General features: G+C 41.2%; 1 protein-coding gene across 9 annotated transcripts in view; it reads left to right on the plus strand.

Annotated features, from left to right (window-relative positions):
• The window catches only part of EPB41L4B (erythrocyte membrane protein band 4.1 like 4B), a 1031490-nt gene that overhangs the window by 310898 nt on the left and 705656 nt on the right, over positions 1–14936 (plus strand). For all 9 annotated transcript variants that reach the window (XM_073587745.1, XM_073587749.1, XM_073587750.1 and 6 more), the window contains 2 exons: positions 2671–2780; positions 8933–8966. In XM_073587745.1, the coding sequence (XP_073443846.1) occupies positions 2671–2780; positions 8933–8966 (144 nt within the window). The remainder of the gene's footprint in view (positions 1–2670; positions 2781–8932; positions 8967–14936) is intronic.

The following is a 14936-nucleotide window of genomic DNA, read 5'->3' on the forward strand; positions in this document are numbered from 1 at the left end:
TATTCTGTTTGTCCATAGACGACTATAGCTCTGTTACATCTACTTGACATGCTGTAGACTGGCATGCTGCAAGCGTTCAGCATGTCATGCAGCTGAGACACTGAGCGGCGCGTGCTTGCACAACAGGAAAAAGGTGAGCGGGGTTCACATGCAATGAACTCCATTCACCTCACTGACACCACCGAGAGCGTGAGGAAGTTCTCACACTCGCGATGCCGTGAGAAATGTCAGCTGTTTTCATATCCAATGAACTTCGTTCACCTCAATGAAGTCAGCACGAGCGCCGTGAGAACTTTCCCACAGCACACATGCTGACGTCATAGAGGTGAACGGAGTCCACTGGATTTGAACCCTGCTCACCTTTTTCCCGTCACTTCGAGGCAGATGAGCAGTAACTCCTACATTAACATTGGTCAGAGTGCAATCGGATTCTTTAACGGATTGCACTCGTCCGTTCTCACAGACGAGTATGAGGCATTTTCTTTTATGCTTAGACCATGCAACAGCACACTGAAAATCCTGAATACATGAACTCCTCTATTGCTGTAAACGTTAAAAATGTAAGGTAGTAGGCAGTCATCCAACCACGTCAAGGTCTATCTAAATATGGATGGTCACTATCATTTATGTCCTACCTCTCTATGTGCCAAAGCTGGCCTCATCTGAATGGGGAAGTGAAAGAAACCCAGGCAATTAAAATCTCGTGTGGGAAAGATAGGACGATAAGAGTGCTGAGTCCTGGAGAGGCAAAAATACGCTATGTGGCTAGTATACTAAAGATGTGCTATATATATATATATATATATATATATATATATATATATATATATATATATATTAGTTTCTTTAGACTCCAACTCCAAAGCCCTGTTTGTTTTTGTTTTTTTTTTACTTTTAATAAAATGAATTGTTTTAAAATGGTGGTAATATATATATTTTTTCTTTATAGTTTGTAAAGATTGTAGTCCTTGAGTAATATTGTATTAACCCCTTAACAACCGCTGATACGCCTTTTAACGGCGGCAGTTAAGGGTACTTAAACCACTAAAAAGCGGCGCTGAGAAATAAGGGTATAGCGCCCCCCAGAGGCAAATTTCTCTGGGGTCTCAGCTACAGGGGGTAGCTGAGACCCCAGAGAAGATGATTCAGATCAGTTTTTACTGACGCCGGTTTTGCGATCGCAGTTAACGGTATAACGGTGACCGCAAAAAAAGTCCGATTTTCCCATTTAATTTCTTTCTTCCGATGTGATTGCACATTAAAGGAGAAAGAAATTGGGTCCTCCGATTTCCCCCCCCCCCCCCCCCCCCCCGCCCGGTGCCTATGTTGTCCCTGCAACCCCCGTGAAGTCCCCCGGGCCTCTCTTCCGGGAGAAAATGGCGGATACATGCGCAGTGTGCCCGCTAAGATCTGCCAGCCAGCACCCGGCAACAATAGGAAATTTTTCCTGTTGCTTCATTTTGATCACTGTGATAAACCTTATCACAGTGATCAAAATGAAAAAAAAAAGTAAAAATTTATTTCCATTTTCCCATTAGGGTTAGAGTTGGTGCTAAAATGAGTTGGTGCTAAAGAGGGTTGGTGCTAAAGTGAGTAGGGATAGGTTTTGATACGGTTCCACACAAAAGGTTGATACATAACAATGGGGATAGGGGAAAATATGTGTAAGTGGGTTAAGAGCTGGCTCAGGGATAGGAAACAAAGGGTGGTTATTAATGGAGCACACTCGGACTGGGTCACGGTTAGCAGTGGGGTACCACAGGGGTCAGTATTGGGCCCGCTTCTTTTAGCATATTTATTAATGACCTGGTAGGGGGCATACAGAGTAGAATTTCAATAATAAATTTAAGAAGGGACTGGATTCCTTTCTTGAAAAGTATAATGCTACTGGGTATATAAACTACATTCCTTGATAGTGCATTGATCTAGGGAACCAGTCTGATTGCCGTATGTGGAGTCGGGAAGAAATTTTTTTCCCCAATATGGAGCTTAGTGTTTGCCACTTTTGTTTTTTTGCCTTCCTCTGGATCAACATGTTAGGCTATGGGTTGAACTAGATGAACTTGGTCTCCCTTCAACCTTAAATACTATATTACTATGTTAAGTTACTATGGTTAGTGTTGGGATTAGGGCTGTGGTTGTGGTTGGGGTTAGGCTTGGGGTTAGGGTTATGGTTTGGGTTGTGCTTAGGGTTATGGTTTGGGTTGTGCTTAGGGTTGGGATTAGGGTTGTGGTTAGGATTATGGTTAGGGTTGTTGTTATGGTTGGGATTAGGGTTGGGGGGGTTAGGGGTGTGTTGGGGTTAGGGTTGGCGTTAGAATTGGGGGGTTTCCACTGTTTAGAAAAATTTACAAAAATTAAGTTTGAAAATTACTACATTTTCAAAATTTTTACCAAATTTCCATTTTTTTCATAAATAAATGCAAGTTAAATCGAATAAATTTTTTCAACTGACATGAAGTACAATATATCACGAAAAAAAATCTCCAAATCAGTGGGATATGTTGAAGCGTTCTAGAGCTATAAAGTGACTGTGGTCAGAATTGAAAAAATTGGCTTGGTCATTAAGTACCAAATTGGATCTGTCAATAAGGGGTTAATGATACATCTAGATATCTTCTTAAATATGCATCACCTTTAAATAAACATTGTATCCTTTTTATTTTCAAGTGGGCGAACAGAATACCAGGCAACCCATGCTGGAAGATTACGAAGAACCAGTACATTTGAAAGGCGTCCTAGCAAACGATATCCTTCAAGAAGGCAATCTACATATAAAGGTTTTCTTTCTTTTTTCATGTATATGATCTAGAGTAGCAGCACGCCTTCTAAACCCCAATGCAGCAAGGACAATTGTTGCACAATTTTGATGCAGATGTATTTTCCCAATCGCCAAATACTTTGTGAAAAACACCAGGCACATTGCTAAATTTCCGTGACTTTTCAAGCACAGGTGCCTTAATGCAATTTTGCATTAACCCCTTCATGACTTGCACCGTACATGTAGAAGTTATGGCTCTGGGAAGAAGGGGAGCAAAAAAAATGGAAATGCAAAAATGAAAATGGGCTGCGGTGTAAAGGGGTTAAAGCATAATGTTTAGTAAAAAATGCATAAACCTTTTGAGTATGTGCACACGTTGCGGATTTGCTGCTGCGGATTTGCTGCAGATCTGCAAGTGATTTACAGTACAATGTTATTCTATGGGGAAAAAATGTTGCTGTGCACATGCTGCGGAAAAATAAGCGCGGAAACGTAGCTTTTTTTTTTTCCGCAGCATGTCAATTCTTTGTGTGGATTTCACAGTGTTTTTACACCCATTCCATTATAGGAATCCACAGGTGTTAAAACGCAGCCCAAATCTGCACAAAAACCGCAATAAATCCGCAGGAAATCCGCCTAAAAAATGTGCTTACTTTGACCTGCGGATTCTGCCAAGAGATGCAGATTCCGCGCAGAAAATTCCGCACAGCAATCCACAACGTGTCCACATACCCTTATGCTTGTGACTAAAATTCTGAGCCTAATAAGAATGCAAGAAGCACTACAGGTCCTAAAAATAAATCTATTTGCATGGACCAAGCCGCTGCACAATATGACCACCGATGCGTAAACTTTTACCAATTGGTGGTCATTTGAATCCTTGTTTACACAGGCAGACCAAAGAAAATGTTGCACAATGATTGATCTATATTAGATCGCTCAGTGTACCTAGGCTGCCTTAGTTCTTGGCAGAACAAGTCCTGTTTGCACAGAATGATGTACTGCTGAAAGCGATGATCTTTTATGCTGCACAAATGATCATTTTAACCTGATGAATTACCTTTTTTTTCATTTATTGGTTGATCAGCTACCTGTTTAAACAGCAAGAAAATTGTGACACTATAGTTTTCAACAATGCTCATTCACAATTATTTTGCAGTCTTTAATGTCACATACAGTATCTAGTTTACCTGCAGATATTCATCAGAAATATATGGATCATATACTGTAGATTTGAGGAGCAGGTTTCATTTAATCATAGGGAGGGATTACAATTCTAACACCTCATTAGAAAGCAGGAGATAAACAGGTGATAAGATGAATAAAAGTTCCTTTTCTTCTCCATGGGCGGTTGGAGGCTGTACAGAGAGACAGTTATGTCCATTTCCACTGTACAATTATCATGAATGAGTGTTCCTGACACTAGTCATATAATGATAATCGTGCAGATTAAACAGGCTGATGATAAACAATCAAAATGTTCATTCACTAGGTGAAGTGATCTTTTGGTTTGCAGCACATCACCCTATGTACACAGAACAATCGCTGCTGAGAACCACGTCAGAGAGTCTATTACTGTTCAATGTACATCTGAGGCGCGGCATGCCTTTGAAAACAGTGTATTGAACAACTGTTGATCAGCAAACAGCGGATTAGCAGTCATTTTGTACTGCTGGTCGGCAGGTGTAAACAGACCCTTACAGTCGCTTTCTAATATCACTCGTTGCCTTTTCCTCCTTAGCGCACCAAGGATTACCTCTTAAAAGCATTTCGGGTTTCGCATTTGTTTGAGATTTGGAAACAAAGATTCTGTGCTTGATTATAATATCTAAGCTCCACACTTATCATTTTTTCCCACACCCAAGCGTTGAAAGTCGGAGCTTTTGTCCTTGGTTACGAAAGAGTGAGGTTTTCTGGCAAAAAGTTTATTAATGACAATGACCCATTCTTAAAGAAGCACTCCCAGTAACATTATTATTGTTTTATGTTTGTGTATGTGCATGTCATGTAGTGTGACTGTGTTAGTAAAGTTATCTACAGCTACTCTCTCCAGTGTCCAGCAGCGTTCTTCTGCTCTTCTCAGTAACTTCACTGCAAGTAGACTATCCAGCCCATTCTATGCTCTATGCGTGAGCCAGAAGTCTTTTGCAATGAAAGCCTACATAGCCCGTTTGTGACGCTCCATAGACTTACATTGTATAAACCACTTCTGGGTCACGCAGAGCGCAGCATGACCTGGAGGAGACTGCAGAGACGTGACGTCATTCAGAAGAGCAGATTGGCGCTGGATCCCAGAGAGAAGCGGTAGGTGAGTATATTAATACACTCACATTACATTACATACACATACACACAAACACACCCACACACACGTAAACAATAAAATTGTTAGTGGGAGGGCTTGTTTACCGATTCATTTTAATTAAATGTTTTTGTTTACACTTTTCTAGGTATATGTGGTGTACACAGTGCAGATGTTGGTATACAAACTGATGGCTTCCTTCTCCATTCACTGGAATCTGGTCCTCCTCTGCACCATGTAACCACCAATGAGACAAGCTGGATCCTTCAGTGTCTTCAGTGTTGTCCAGTAATGCGCATATCGAGGTTCTCATAGAATTGCATTGACCCATCTAGTCCCATTGGCAATTGTGCTGTAGAAAAGGACCAGACTGGTGTTGATAATTAGAGAAACAAGTGCTCAGTAGATATAATGAAATCTGTACTGTGTACATGACAAACACTTAATTTTTACCCTTTATTCTCCCTTTTTCATAGGAGTACTTCCCTTTCTGATAATTAGATGTTCAATCCTCAGAGACCCCCACCAGTCACTAGAAGAAATGGAGTGCAGCTGTCCTATGAGTATTTATCCATATGTAGTGGCAGAGTTGCAGTACTTGGCATATACATACTTTGCATATGTAGTTGCTGGATATACAGTGGGGCAAAAAAGTATTTAGTCAGTCAGCAATAGTGCAAGTTCCACCACTTAAAAAGATGAGAGGCGTCTGTAATTTACATCATAGGTAGACCTCAACTATGGGAGACAAACTGAGAAAAAAAAATCCAGAAAATCACATTGTCTGTTTTTTTTTTCATTTTATTTGCATATTATGGTGGAAAATAAGTATTTGGTCAGAAACAAAATTTCATCTCAATACTTTGTGATATATCCTTTGTTGGCAATGACAGAGGTCAAACGTTTTCTGTAAGTCTTCACAAGGTTGCCACACACTGTTGTTGGTATGTTGGCCCATTCCTCCATGCAGATCTCCTCTAGAGCAGTGATGTTTTTGGCTTTTCGCTTGGCAACACGGACTTTCAACTCCCTCCAAAGGTTTTCTATAGGGTTGAGATCTGGAGACTGGCTAGGCCACTCCAGGACCTTGAAATGCTTCTTACGAAGCCACTCCTTCGTTGCCCTGGCGGTGTGCTTTGGATCATTGTCATGTTGAAAGACCCAGCCACGTTTCATCTTCAATACCCTTGCTGATGGAAGGAGGTTTGCACTCAAAATCTCACGATACATGGCCCCATTCATTCTTTCATGTACCCGGATCAGTCGTCCTGGCCCCTTTGCAGAGAAACAGCCCCAAAGCATGATGTTTCCACCACCATGCTTTACAGTAGGTATGGTGTTTGATGGATGCAACTCAGTATTCTTTTTCCTCCAAACACGACAAGTTGTGTTTCTACCAAACAGTTCCAGTTTGGTTTCATCAGACCATAGGACATTCTCCCAAAACTCCTCTGGATCATCCAAATGCTCTCTAGCAAACTTCAGACGGGCCCGGACATGTACAGGCTTAAGCAGTGGGACACGTCTGGCACTGCAGGATCTGAGTCCATGGTGGCGTAGTGTGTTACTTATGGTAGGCCTTGTTACATTGGTCCCAGCTCTCTGCAGTTCATTCACTAGGTCCCCCCGCGTGGTTCTGGGATTTTTGCTCACCGTTCTTGTGATCATTCTGACCCCACGGGGTGGGATTTTGCGTGGAGCACCAGATCGAGGGAGATTATCAGTGGTCTTGTATGTCTTCCATTTTCTAATTATTGCTCCCACAGTTGATTTCTTCACTCCAAGCTGGTTGGCTATTGCAGATTCAGTCTTCCCAGCCTGGTGCAGGGCTACAATTTTGTTTCTGGTGTCCTTTGACAGCTCTTTGGTCTTCACCATAGTGGAGTTTGGAGTCAGACTGTTTGAGGGTGTGCACAGGTGTCTTTTTATACTGATAACAAGTTTAAACAGGTGCCATTACTACAGGTAATGAGTGGAGGAAAGAGGAGACTCTTAAAGAAGAAGTTACAGGTCTGTGTGAGCCAGAAATCGTGATTGCTTGTTTCTGACCAAATACTTATTTTCCACCATAATATGCAAATAAAATGAAAAAAAAACAGACAATGTGATTTTCTGGATTTTTTTTTCTCAGTTTGTCTCCCATAGTTGAGGTCTACCTATGATGTAAATTACAGACGCCTCTCATCTTTTTAAGTGGTGGAACTTGCACTATTGCTGACTGACTAAATACTTTTTTGCCCCACTGTAGTAGTATTCACTGCTTATTGAAGTGCCACGGCTCGTTCTTTGTTAACAAGTGATAATTCAGAGGGCAAATGCCCACCATTCACACGTTACTCCTTTCTAAGGATATTCCTGATGAACCTGGACTTCCCTACAAAACTTGGCATTGGAGACAGCAAGGACTCTTTAGTTGAGCATGCAGTGTGAAATTATATATTATATTGTTGTATATTTTTTTTATCGTTGTAGCGTTTGTCCTTTATTCATCAGTTTTTGCCAGATTGCTGGAGTAAAACACAGACTGAAAAGTCACAAAACTTTTGCACATCTCAAAGCTGCTTAACCATTTTGCAATTTTTTGCATTTTGACCACAGCTTGTACGAGGTCTGTCAAAGTGGGCGGATGATGGGTGGGGTGGGGTGTGGCAAAACAAACTCGTTATTTCTGGAAGTGCATGCCAGTGTTGAGATGTGCCTAAGGGTACCATCACATTTGGCGACCCACCAGCGATCCCGACAATGATGCGACCTAGTAGGAATCGCTGGTGCGTCGCTACGAGGTCGCTGGTGAGATGTCAAACAGTCAGATCTCAACAGCAATGCAGCAATGATACAGAACGATACGACAGTCGTTGGGACTCTGTCTCTCATACCTGTAGTATTGAGGTCATTCGTCGTTGTCCCTGTTAAGCACAGCGATGCGCGCTGGCCAGCTGGACACCAGCGATCAAAAAATTTGAGCACGATCAGCGACATCGCAGCATGGGCTCGATCGCCGCTATGTGTCACACACAGCGAAATCGCAGGCGAGATAGCTGTTGCGTCACAAAATCGGTGACGCAACAGCGATCTCGCTAGTGATCTCGCTATGTGAGACGTGGGCGCTAGTCATTATGTGGCATTTCGTGTCGAGAGATGAATTAGGTGCTTCTTATCCCCGCACGCCCATCATTAAGACTGGCGTACGAAACACCAGTATTAATAAATCTATCCCCTTGTTTTTTAAATATTTGATGTCACATTATTTTATTTTTATGTTTTATATTGTTTGAGAAGTCTCTACAATAAAGGGGTATTTCATGAAGACAACTCCATTTCATATGCCCTATGGACATCATTCTGACGTCAGAGTAGTGGGGTCTCCTGCTCGAGACCTCCCTGCAGGAGTAAGGACAGCCTTCTGAAGGAGCTATTTGTATTTCAGTGGACTTCAGTTGTTCTTGTATTACAGAGGGCATTCCTGACTATTCTGTTTCCCACAGAAAAATCTATTTGCTTTGAGTGCCAGAAAAGGGAAGGCCCTGAATTTGATGGCACCACATTTTAACTATTTGTTTCAGTTCAGACCAAAGTTTATTTTTTGACCCTGCACTTCTGCTATAGGTTGTATCATGGATACCAATAAGTTTACTTTTCTGGTAAAGACTGTGGGTTTTTTTTTTTTTTTTTTTTTTGAATAGTGTGACTTAGAGTAAAATGTCATTTAAGATTGATATGCACCTTTTTTTTATTACGCCCCCAAATCCCAGAATAAGCCTTAGTTCCAGAAAACCCATTCCATAAAATTCAGTCATTATTTTTCAAAAATAGTTCACCGTAATGTACAGTGTACGAGAATTAACACTTTTTTTTCTTTTTGACTGTAGCTAGCAACCCAATGATGAAGGCTCCTCAACTTAGGTACGTTGCTTCTACGTTTTCTTAATGTATCATGATGTCACTTTAATTGACTCATGCTTAAAAAAGAAGGTAAAAGTAGATTTGCTTAACAGCTGATGTCTAATATAAATTTATGTATTTGCTGGTCATTTGCTTGTGTTAATATACTATTACATTGGGCTATCAGGCTGACAAGACAGAATTGTTTTAATGTTTGTTCACTAACAACTTTGTGTTGTTTTTTTTTCATGAAAGATTAAGTCTATGGTAAAAAAAAAAACCACAAGGGAAATTACGTGCATTTTTTTGTTTTGGCTGCTAACCCATTTTAATCTCAATTATGAAAAACTGCAGTTAAAATGCTGAAAAAATTGACATCTTGCAGCTTTGAATACTGCACCACAAGTCAAAAAAACAAGGAAGAGCGCACTCTGTGATTTAGGTTGTAGAATTATAATTTATCAAAAAAAATGAATGGCACTATGATCCAACTCTCTGACTTGCCACAAGAGAGAGACGGCATCCAGTGAACAGCGGTATACTTAGCTTCGGGTTATGGTGAACAGCATTGGAAAAACATCCATAATCAGAAACAATAGAAAAAAACGCGGCACTCACCCGTAAGCTATAATTAAATGCAGTCCTTTATGCAACCATGCACAGTTCATGGGACAAACGGGTAAGGGAAGACAGTGGGGAGGGAAGTGGACAACTATCATTTCGCGTCGAGAGATGCTTCACACCTGGACCCGTAGAAGCGTCTCTCGATGCAAAACGATCGTTGTCCACTTCCCTCCCCACTGTCTTCCCTTACCTGTTTGTCCCATGAACTGTGTCCATATACCATGCATGGTTGAATAAAGGACTGCACTTATTATATTTTAGGCTACTTTCACACATCCGTCTTTTTGAATCCAGCACGATGCGGCAAAAAGTGTGAAAACCGGATCCGGAATTGGATCTGGTTTTGTCACATAGAAAGTAATGATCGCCGCATCGTGCCAGATGTATATGCGGCGGCCCCTGTTCTTTCCGGATACGGCAAAAATGCGCCGTCCGGCGTCTGCAATAAACGCTCCCTGCAACGTTTTTTGGCAGTGCCGGAACGGCTTTTTAAAGTGCGCATGCCCGGACACTGTGTGATTTAACCCCACAGGTGCCCAGCAAGCGCAAGACTCTCTCTGTATCTCTCTCTGTATCTCTCTCTGTATCTCTCTCTGTATCTCTCTCTGTATCTCTCTCTGTATCTCTCTCTGTATCTCTCTCTGTATCTCTCTCTGTTTCTCTCTGTTTCTCTCTCTGTATCTCTCTCTGTATCTCTCTCTCTCTATCTCCTTCCATACCTTTCTTTGTCTGACTCGCTCGTCCCCCCGCGCTCTCCAGATGGCTCTCATCGCTGTGGCTCCCCTCTCTACAGCTGGCTCTCATCACCCAGTGCTGCGGCTCCTTTAAATTTTATCCAGGCCGCATCCGGCGACGCATCCACATCCGGTGTCACCGCTACAGGCCGGTTCCGGCGGCACGGCTTTTCGCCGCACGCCGCTGGAACCCTGAAACCGGATGTGTGAAAGAGGCCTAACGGTCACATGCCACTTTTCTCTGCATAAAAAACACATGAAATATGTGATGAAGCCCTAAATGTACTGGGAGAATACTGTGGCCAAGTGCTTATCAGTTTTCCCATTATTATAACTTGCTCTTGCATTGCTGCCAGTTCATGTTTTCTACATTGTAGTGACCCTGCACTTTCAGGTAACTTTACAGAATAAGCTATCCTGTGTGTACATGAGGAGTGACACTGTTTCTGACCATTACGTACTTTGTATCCTGCACTTTTCACTAGTTGACTATTCTGTATCTCTGAGCTGTGGGTGGGCCATACATCCCATTGACAAGATGCCCCTCACCCATAATTCTCTGCAGCTCTTTGCACACTTTGTTTGATAGAAATGCACTAGAGCGTCTGCGCTTGTGTGGAAGAGCAAATTTGGACTGAAGAAAGATGAATGTAAAGCTGTACTGTACTTGTGTTGCCATCAAATTACAACACTGCTGGTGTATGATATGATGGTGAATGCTCTCATAAATAACTTTATAATATTGTAATTTGCAGAAATTAATTTTTTTGATCAATATAATTTTTTCTCCTGGCATCTATGAAATGAACGATAATTATATTTGCAATAAAATTCTTTTAATATTAGATGAAGAGGCAATCCTGTGGCAGAGCCTGTCCACTGTTTTTATCGCAATTTTATGACAGTGAAGCGAGATGGAGAAAAAATATTGCTGTTTGGGAATAGGACAGATGTGACTTTTCTCTATTAGATTTAAAAGGACCATATGTGCTCTGTGTTTTCTGGGTTACTAGGGGCTTTAGTTTAACAGTGTGAGTAGCATATTTCTCTATGCCTTAGGGCAGCATTACAGCTGATAAGTAAAGTGAAATATACTGGCTTGTACATCGATGACAGCATGGTGGTCATTTTAAGCCACATGAAGTACTAATGCCATGCTTAAAATCTGTAAGATCTGCAAAATAGTTTCCTTCTTTTGAAGGTATTAAAGATAAGAGCTATGGGCAGAGGGTAATTCTTCATGTAGTACATCTGCTGAACATTAAAATGGCTGTTATAAATTGGGTTTTTGACTTGAGCCATATCATTGTACATTACTGATAAAGATATGCATATCCTGCATGTGAAAAAAATTACGGTACTCTTAGGCCAGCGTCGCACTAGAGAGAAATACGGATGATTGAGAGGCGCTAAAAAAACGCATTGCACACGGACTAATGATTCTCTATGGGGTAGCTCCCATCAGCCGTATTTTTCTTGCGTATTTTTTACACGCCGAGCCAATCGCAGCATGCTGCAATTGTCAGCGTACTACGACCGTAGTACGCCAATGCAAGTCTATGGGTGCACAAAAGAAAGCATTACACACGGACCAGACAGATGTGTGACTTGCGAGAAATACGCACCCGGTGTCCTTTAGAAAAGCCAGCAATTCAGTGCGCGATACAGTAAACTCACACTGACAGGTTAAATAAAGAAGTGAAGAAGTGAAAGAATAGATATATACACATAGAGAATATATATACTGTGTGTGTATGTATGTGTATATATATATATATATATATATATATATATATGTATGTATGTGTGGGGGGTATATATATATATATATATATATATATATATATATGTGTGTGTGTGTGTATACACAGTATGTATGTGTATATACATATATAATATATATGTGTGTGTGTGTATATATATATATATATATATATATATATATAAACATTCTATGTGTATATATCTATTCTTTCGTTTGTGTTTGAAACCCTGTCGTAGGGCTCCATTATGTGTCCATTTTGCAAGCCTGCAAGAAATTCTCGGCATACTGATGCTATACGGATTACATACGGATGCTTACCTGGGAAAAATACGCAGCCACACCCTGACAACGGATGACATACGGATCACTATTTAAGGACCATTTATGCGTATTACGGCCGTACAATACGGTCCTTATTTTTCTACGTTCTGTGTGACGCTGGCCTTACATTTATGTTTAAATGTTTTAAAAAGGTTTTGATTTTGCTTTTTTCCCCTCTTTTCCTCCTCCGCATACTTTTCCTTCCTGTCTACTTTGTAAAAGGGGTTTTCCAGGTTAAACGTAAATATCTGCAGTCTGACTGCAGATTGCCAAATCCTGAGAGTATGCCACTATCACGATTCCCTTCTGTTGCCTGTTGTTGTCATGTGACTTGTCCTTTGTGGTTTGCATACAGGTGGCCATATTCTGTTGAAAGAAGCAGAAATAGGCAGCATGTGAGTGCCAGTATGCATATCACATATGAGACGTAACGTTTGAGCATGAAATACTACTACTGACTACTGTTTGAGCATGAAATAGAATGGAATCCTAACAGTGGACATATGGCACACACTCGAGACTGTCAGGATTCCCCTTTTGTTGCCTACTTAAGCAGCTGTCTGACCGGTCATATGTGATTTGTACCCTGCCAGTCATGTTCCAATTTGCAATTTTCCCTTTCTTCTCTCAAGAGTGTGACAACCAGTTTGCAATTCGTATACGAGCAATCATCTGTCAACTGCTCAAGGAGTAACACAAGGGAATCCTAACAATGTTGATGTGGTGCATGGTCAGGTTTCGGCAATCTGCAGTCAAGTAGAATAATGCCACAAATTGCCGAATCTTGACAGTCTGCCATGTGCACATTGTCAGGATTCCCTTCTGTTGCCTGTTTGAGCAGATGTCTCTTGACCTCTCATATGTACATTGCATAATGAAGGTCACATTCTGTGAAGCAGGATAAGTTGCAAGTTGGCATGTTACCACTCAAATGCAACTTGCAGATTGGCGGTCACTTGACGAATGCTGGAGTAGGCAACAGACGGGAATACTGACTATACACATGACACATTTAGGATTAAGGCAATCTGCATTTAGTGACTGCAGAAATTTCAGTTTAACAAAGGAGACAGGAGGAAAGGTGGAGAAACTAGCAAAATCAATAGCTAACAGAAAACATTTAGGCATAGAAATATAATAAACTTTTTTTGCATATAAAGAAAAATGCATATCTTTACAAATTAGGCTGAGTTCACACGTCGCGTTTTTTTCGCGCTTTCACTGCGGTTTTAAACACGCGATTTTGCCGCGAAAAATAAGCATCCCATGCAATCCTATGGGATTCCGCAATGCTGTGCTAATTCTGCGTTTTTTTCCGCTGCGGAATCACTTCGCGGTAAAAAACGCAGCATGCTCATTAATTTAGCGGAATCGCTGCGATTCTGCCCACATAGGAATGCATTGTTCTGATTATGTACAAAAGAGAAAAAAAGCGATGTCACTCACCGTTCTGTCGTGAAAATTCTTTATTGATTAAAAGGCATTGGCATGGGAGGAACGTACAGAGAGTGGATGACGGCCGTTTCACGCACTTGCGCTTCAACGCAGTCTTTTTTTCTCTTTTGTACATAATCAGATTACATGTTTGCTTTTCTGGATTGAGCACCAGTTAGGACAGTAGTTTGGCGGTCGGTCCAGGTGAGTGATTTTGGACTTGAATAGCAGTCATGGAACTGCTTAGGGGTTAAGGAGCAGTGCCGAATCTTCTGTCTCTTCTATTTATTTTGAATGCATTGTTCTGCTTACTTTCCACATGTGGCTGTGCCCACCATGCGAAAAGTAAGCAGAACATTTGCAGATGGTACCCACGGGCTGGAGGAGAGGAGACTGTTCTTCGGGCTTTGGGTACCATATCCCTGTAAAAATAGAGTTAAAATAAAAAATATTGTTATTCTCACCTTCCGGCATCCCACGCAGCCTTCCTGCCTCTCTCCACGCTCCCGGTCCCAGTAATCCTTTGTGAGAATGACCGCGATTATGTCGCGATCTCGCGATAATATTTTTTATTATTTTTTACATTTTATCTTTTACTACTGATGCTGCATAGGCAGCATCAGTAGTAAAAAGTTGGTCACACTTGTCAAACACTATGACAAGTGTGACCAACCTGTCAATCAGTTCTCCAAGCGATGCTCCAGATTGCTTGGAAAACGCTAGCATTCTGCAAGCTAATTACGCTTGCAAATCGCTAGTTTTTCCGCGGGAAAATCGCAGGAATTTAAAATGCGAATTTCCCGCTGAAGGGAATTCCAGAATTCTCGCGGTAACTTCCGCGAGAGTTCCGCTACGTGTGCACATAGCCTTAATCTCTTTATCCAGTAATGTACCATGACCTGGCTGTAGTAAAAAACACAGTTTATAATAGCCATTTTACTTTGTGCTGATGTATTCTATAAAAAATTACCCTTTGTCTATAGTATTTATCTTTAATGCCTTTTAAAGGGGTTGTCCGGTCCAAATAGATGATAAGGCAGTCACTCTTTGTGACTGCAGAGTTATGAATCCCACAGTACATTGCAGTGTGCACTGTGGTAATTTGACGTTTTT

The sequence above is a fragment of the Dendrobates tinctorius genome, unplaced genomic scaffold, assembly GCF_039654945.1.
Source record: "Dendrobates tinctorius isolate UK_male_01 unplaced genomic scaffold, ASM3965494v1 ptg000102l, whole genome shotgun sequence".
NCBI lineage: Eukaryota > Metazoa > Chordata > Amphibia > Anura > Dendrobatidae > Dendrobates > Dendrobates tinctorius.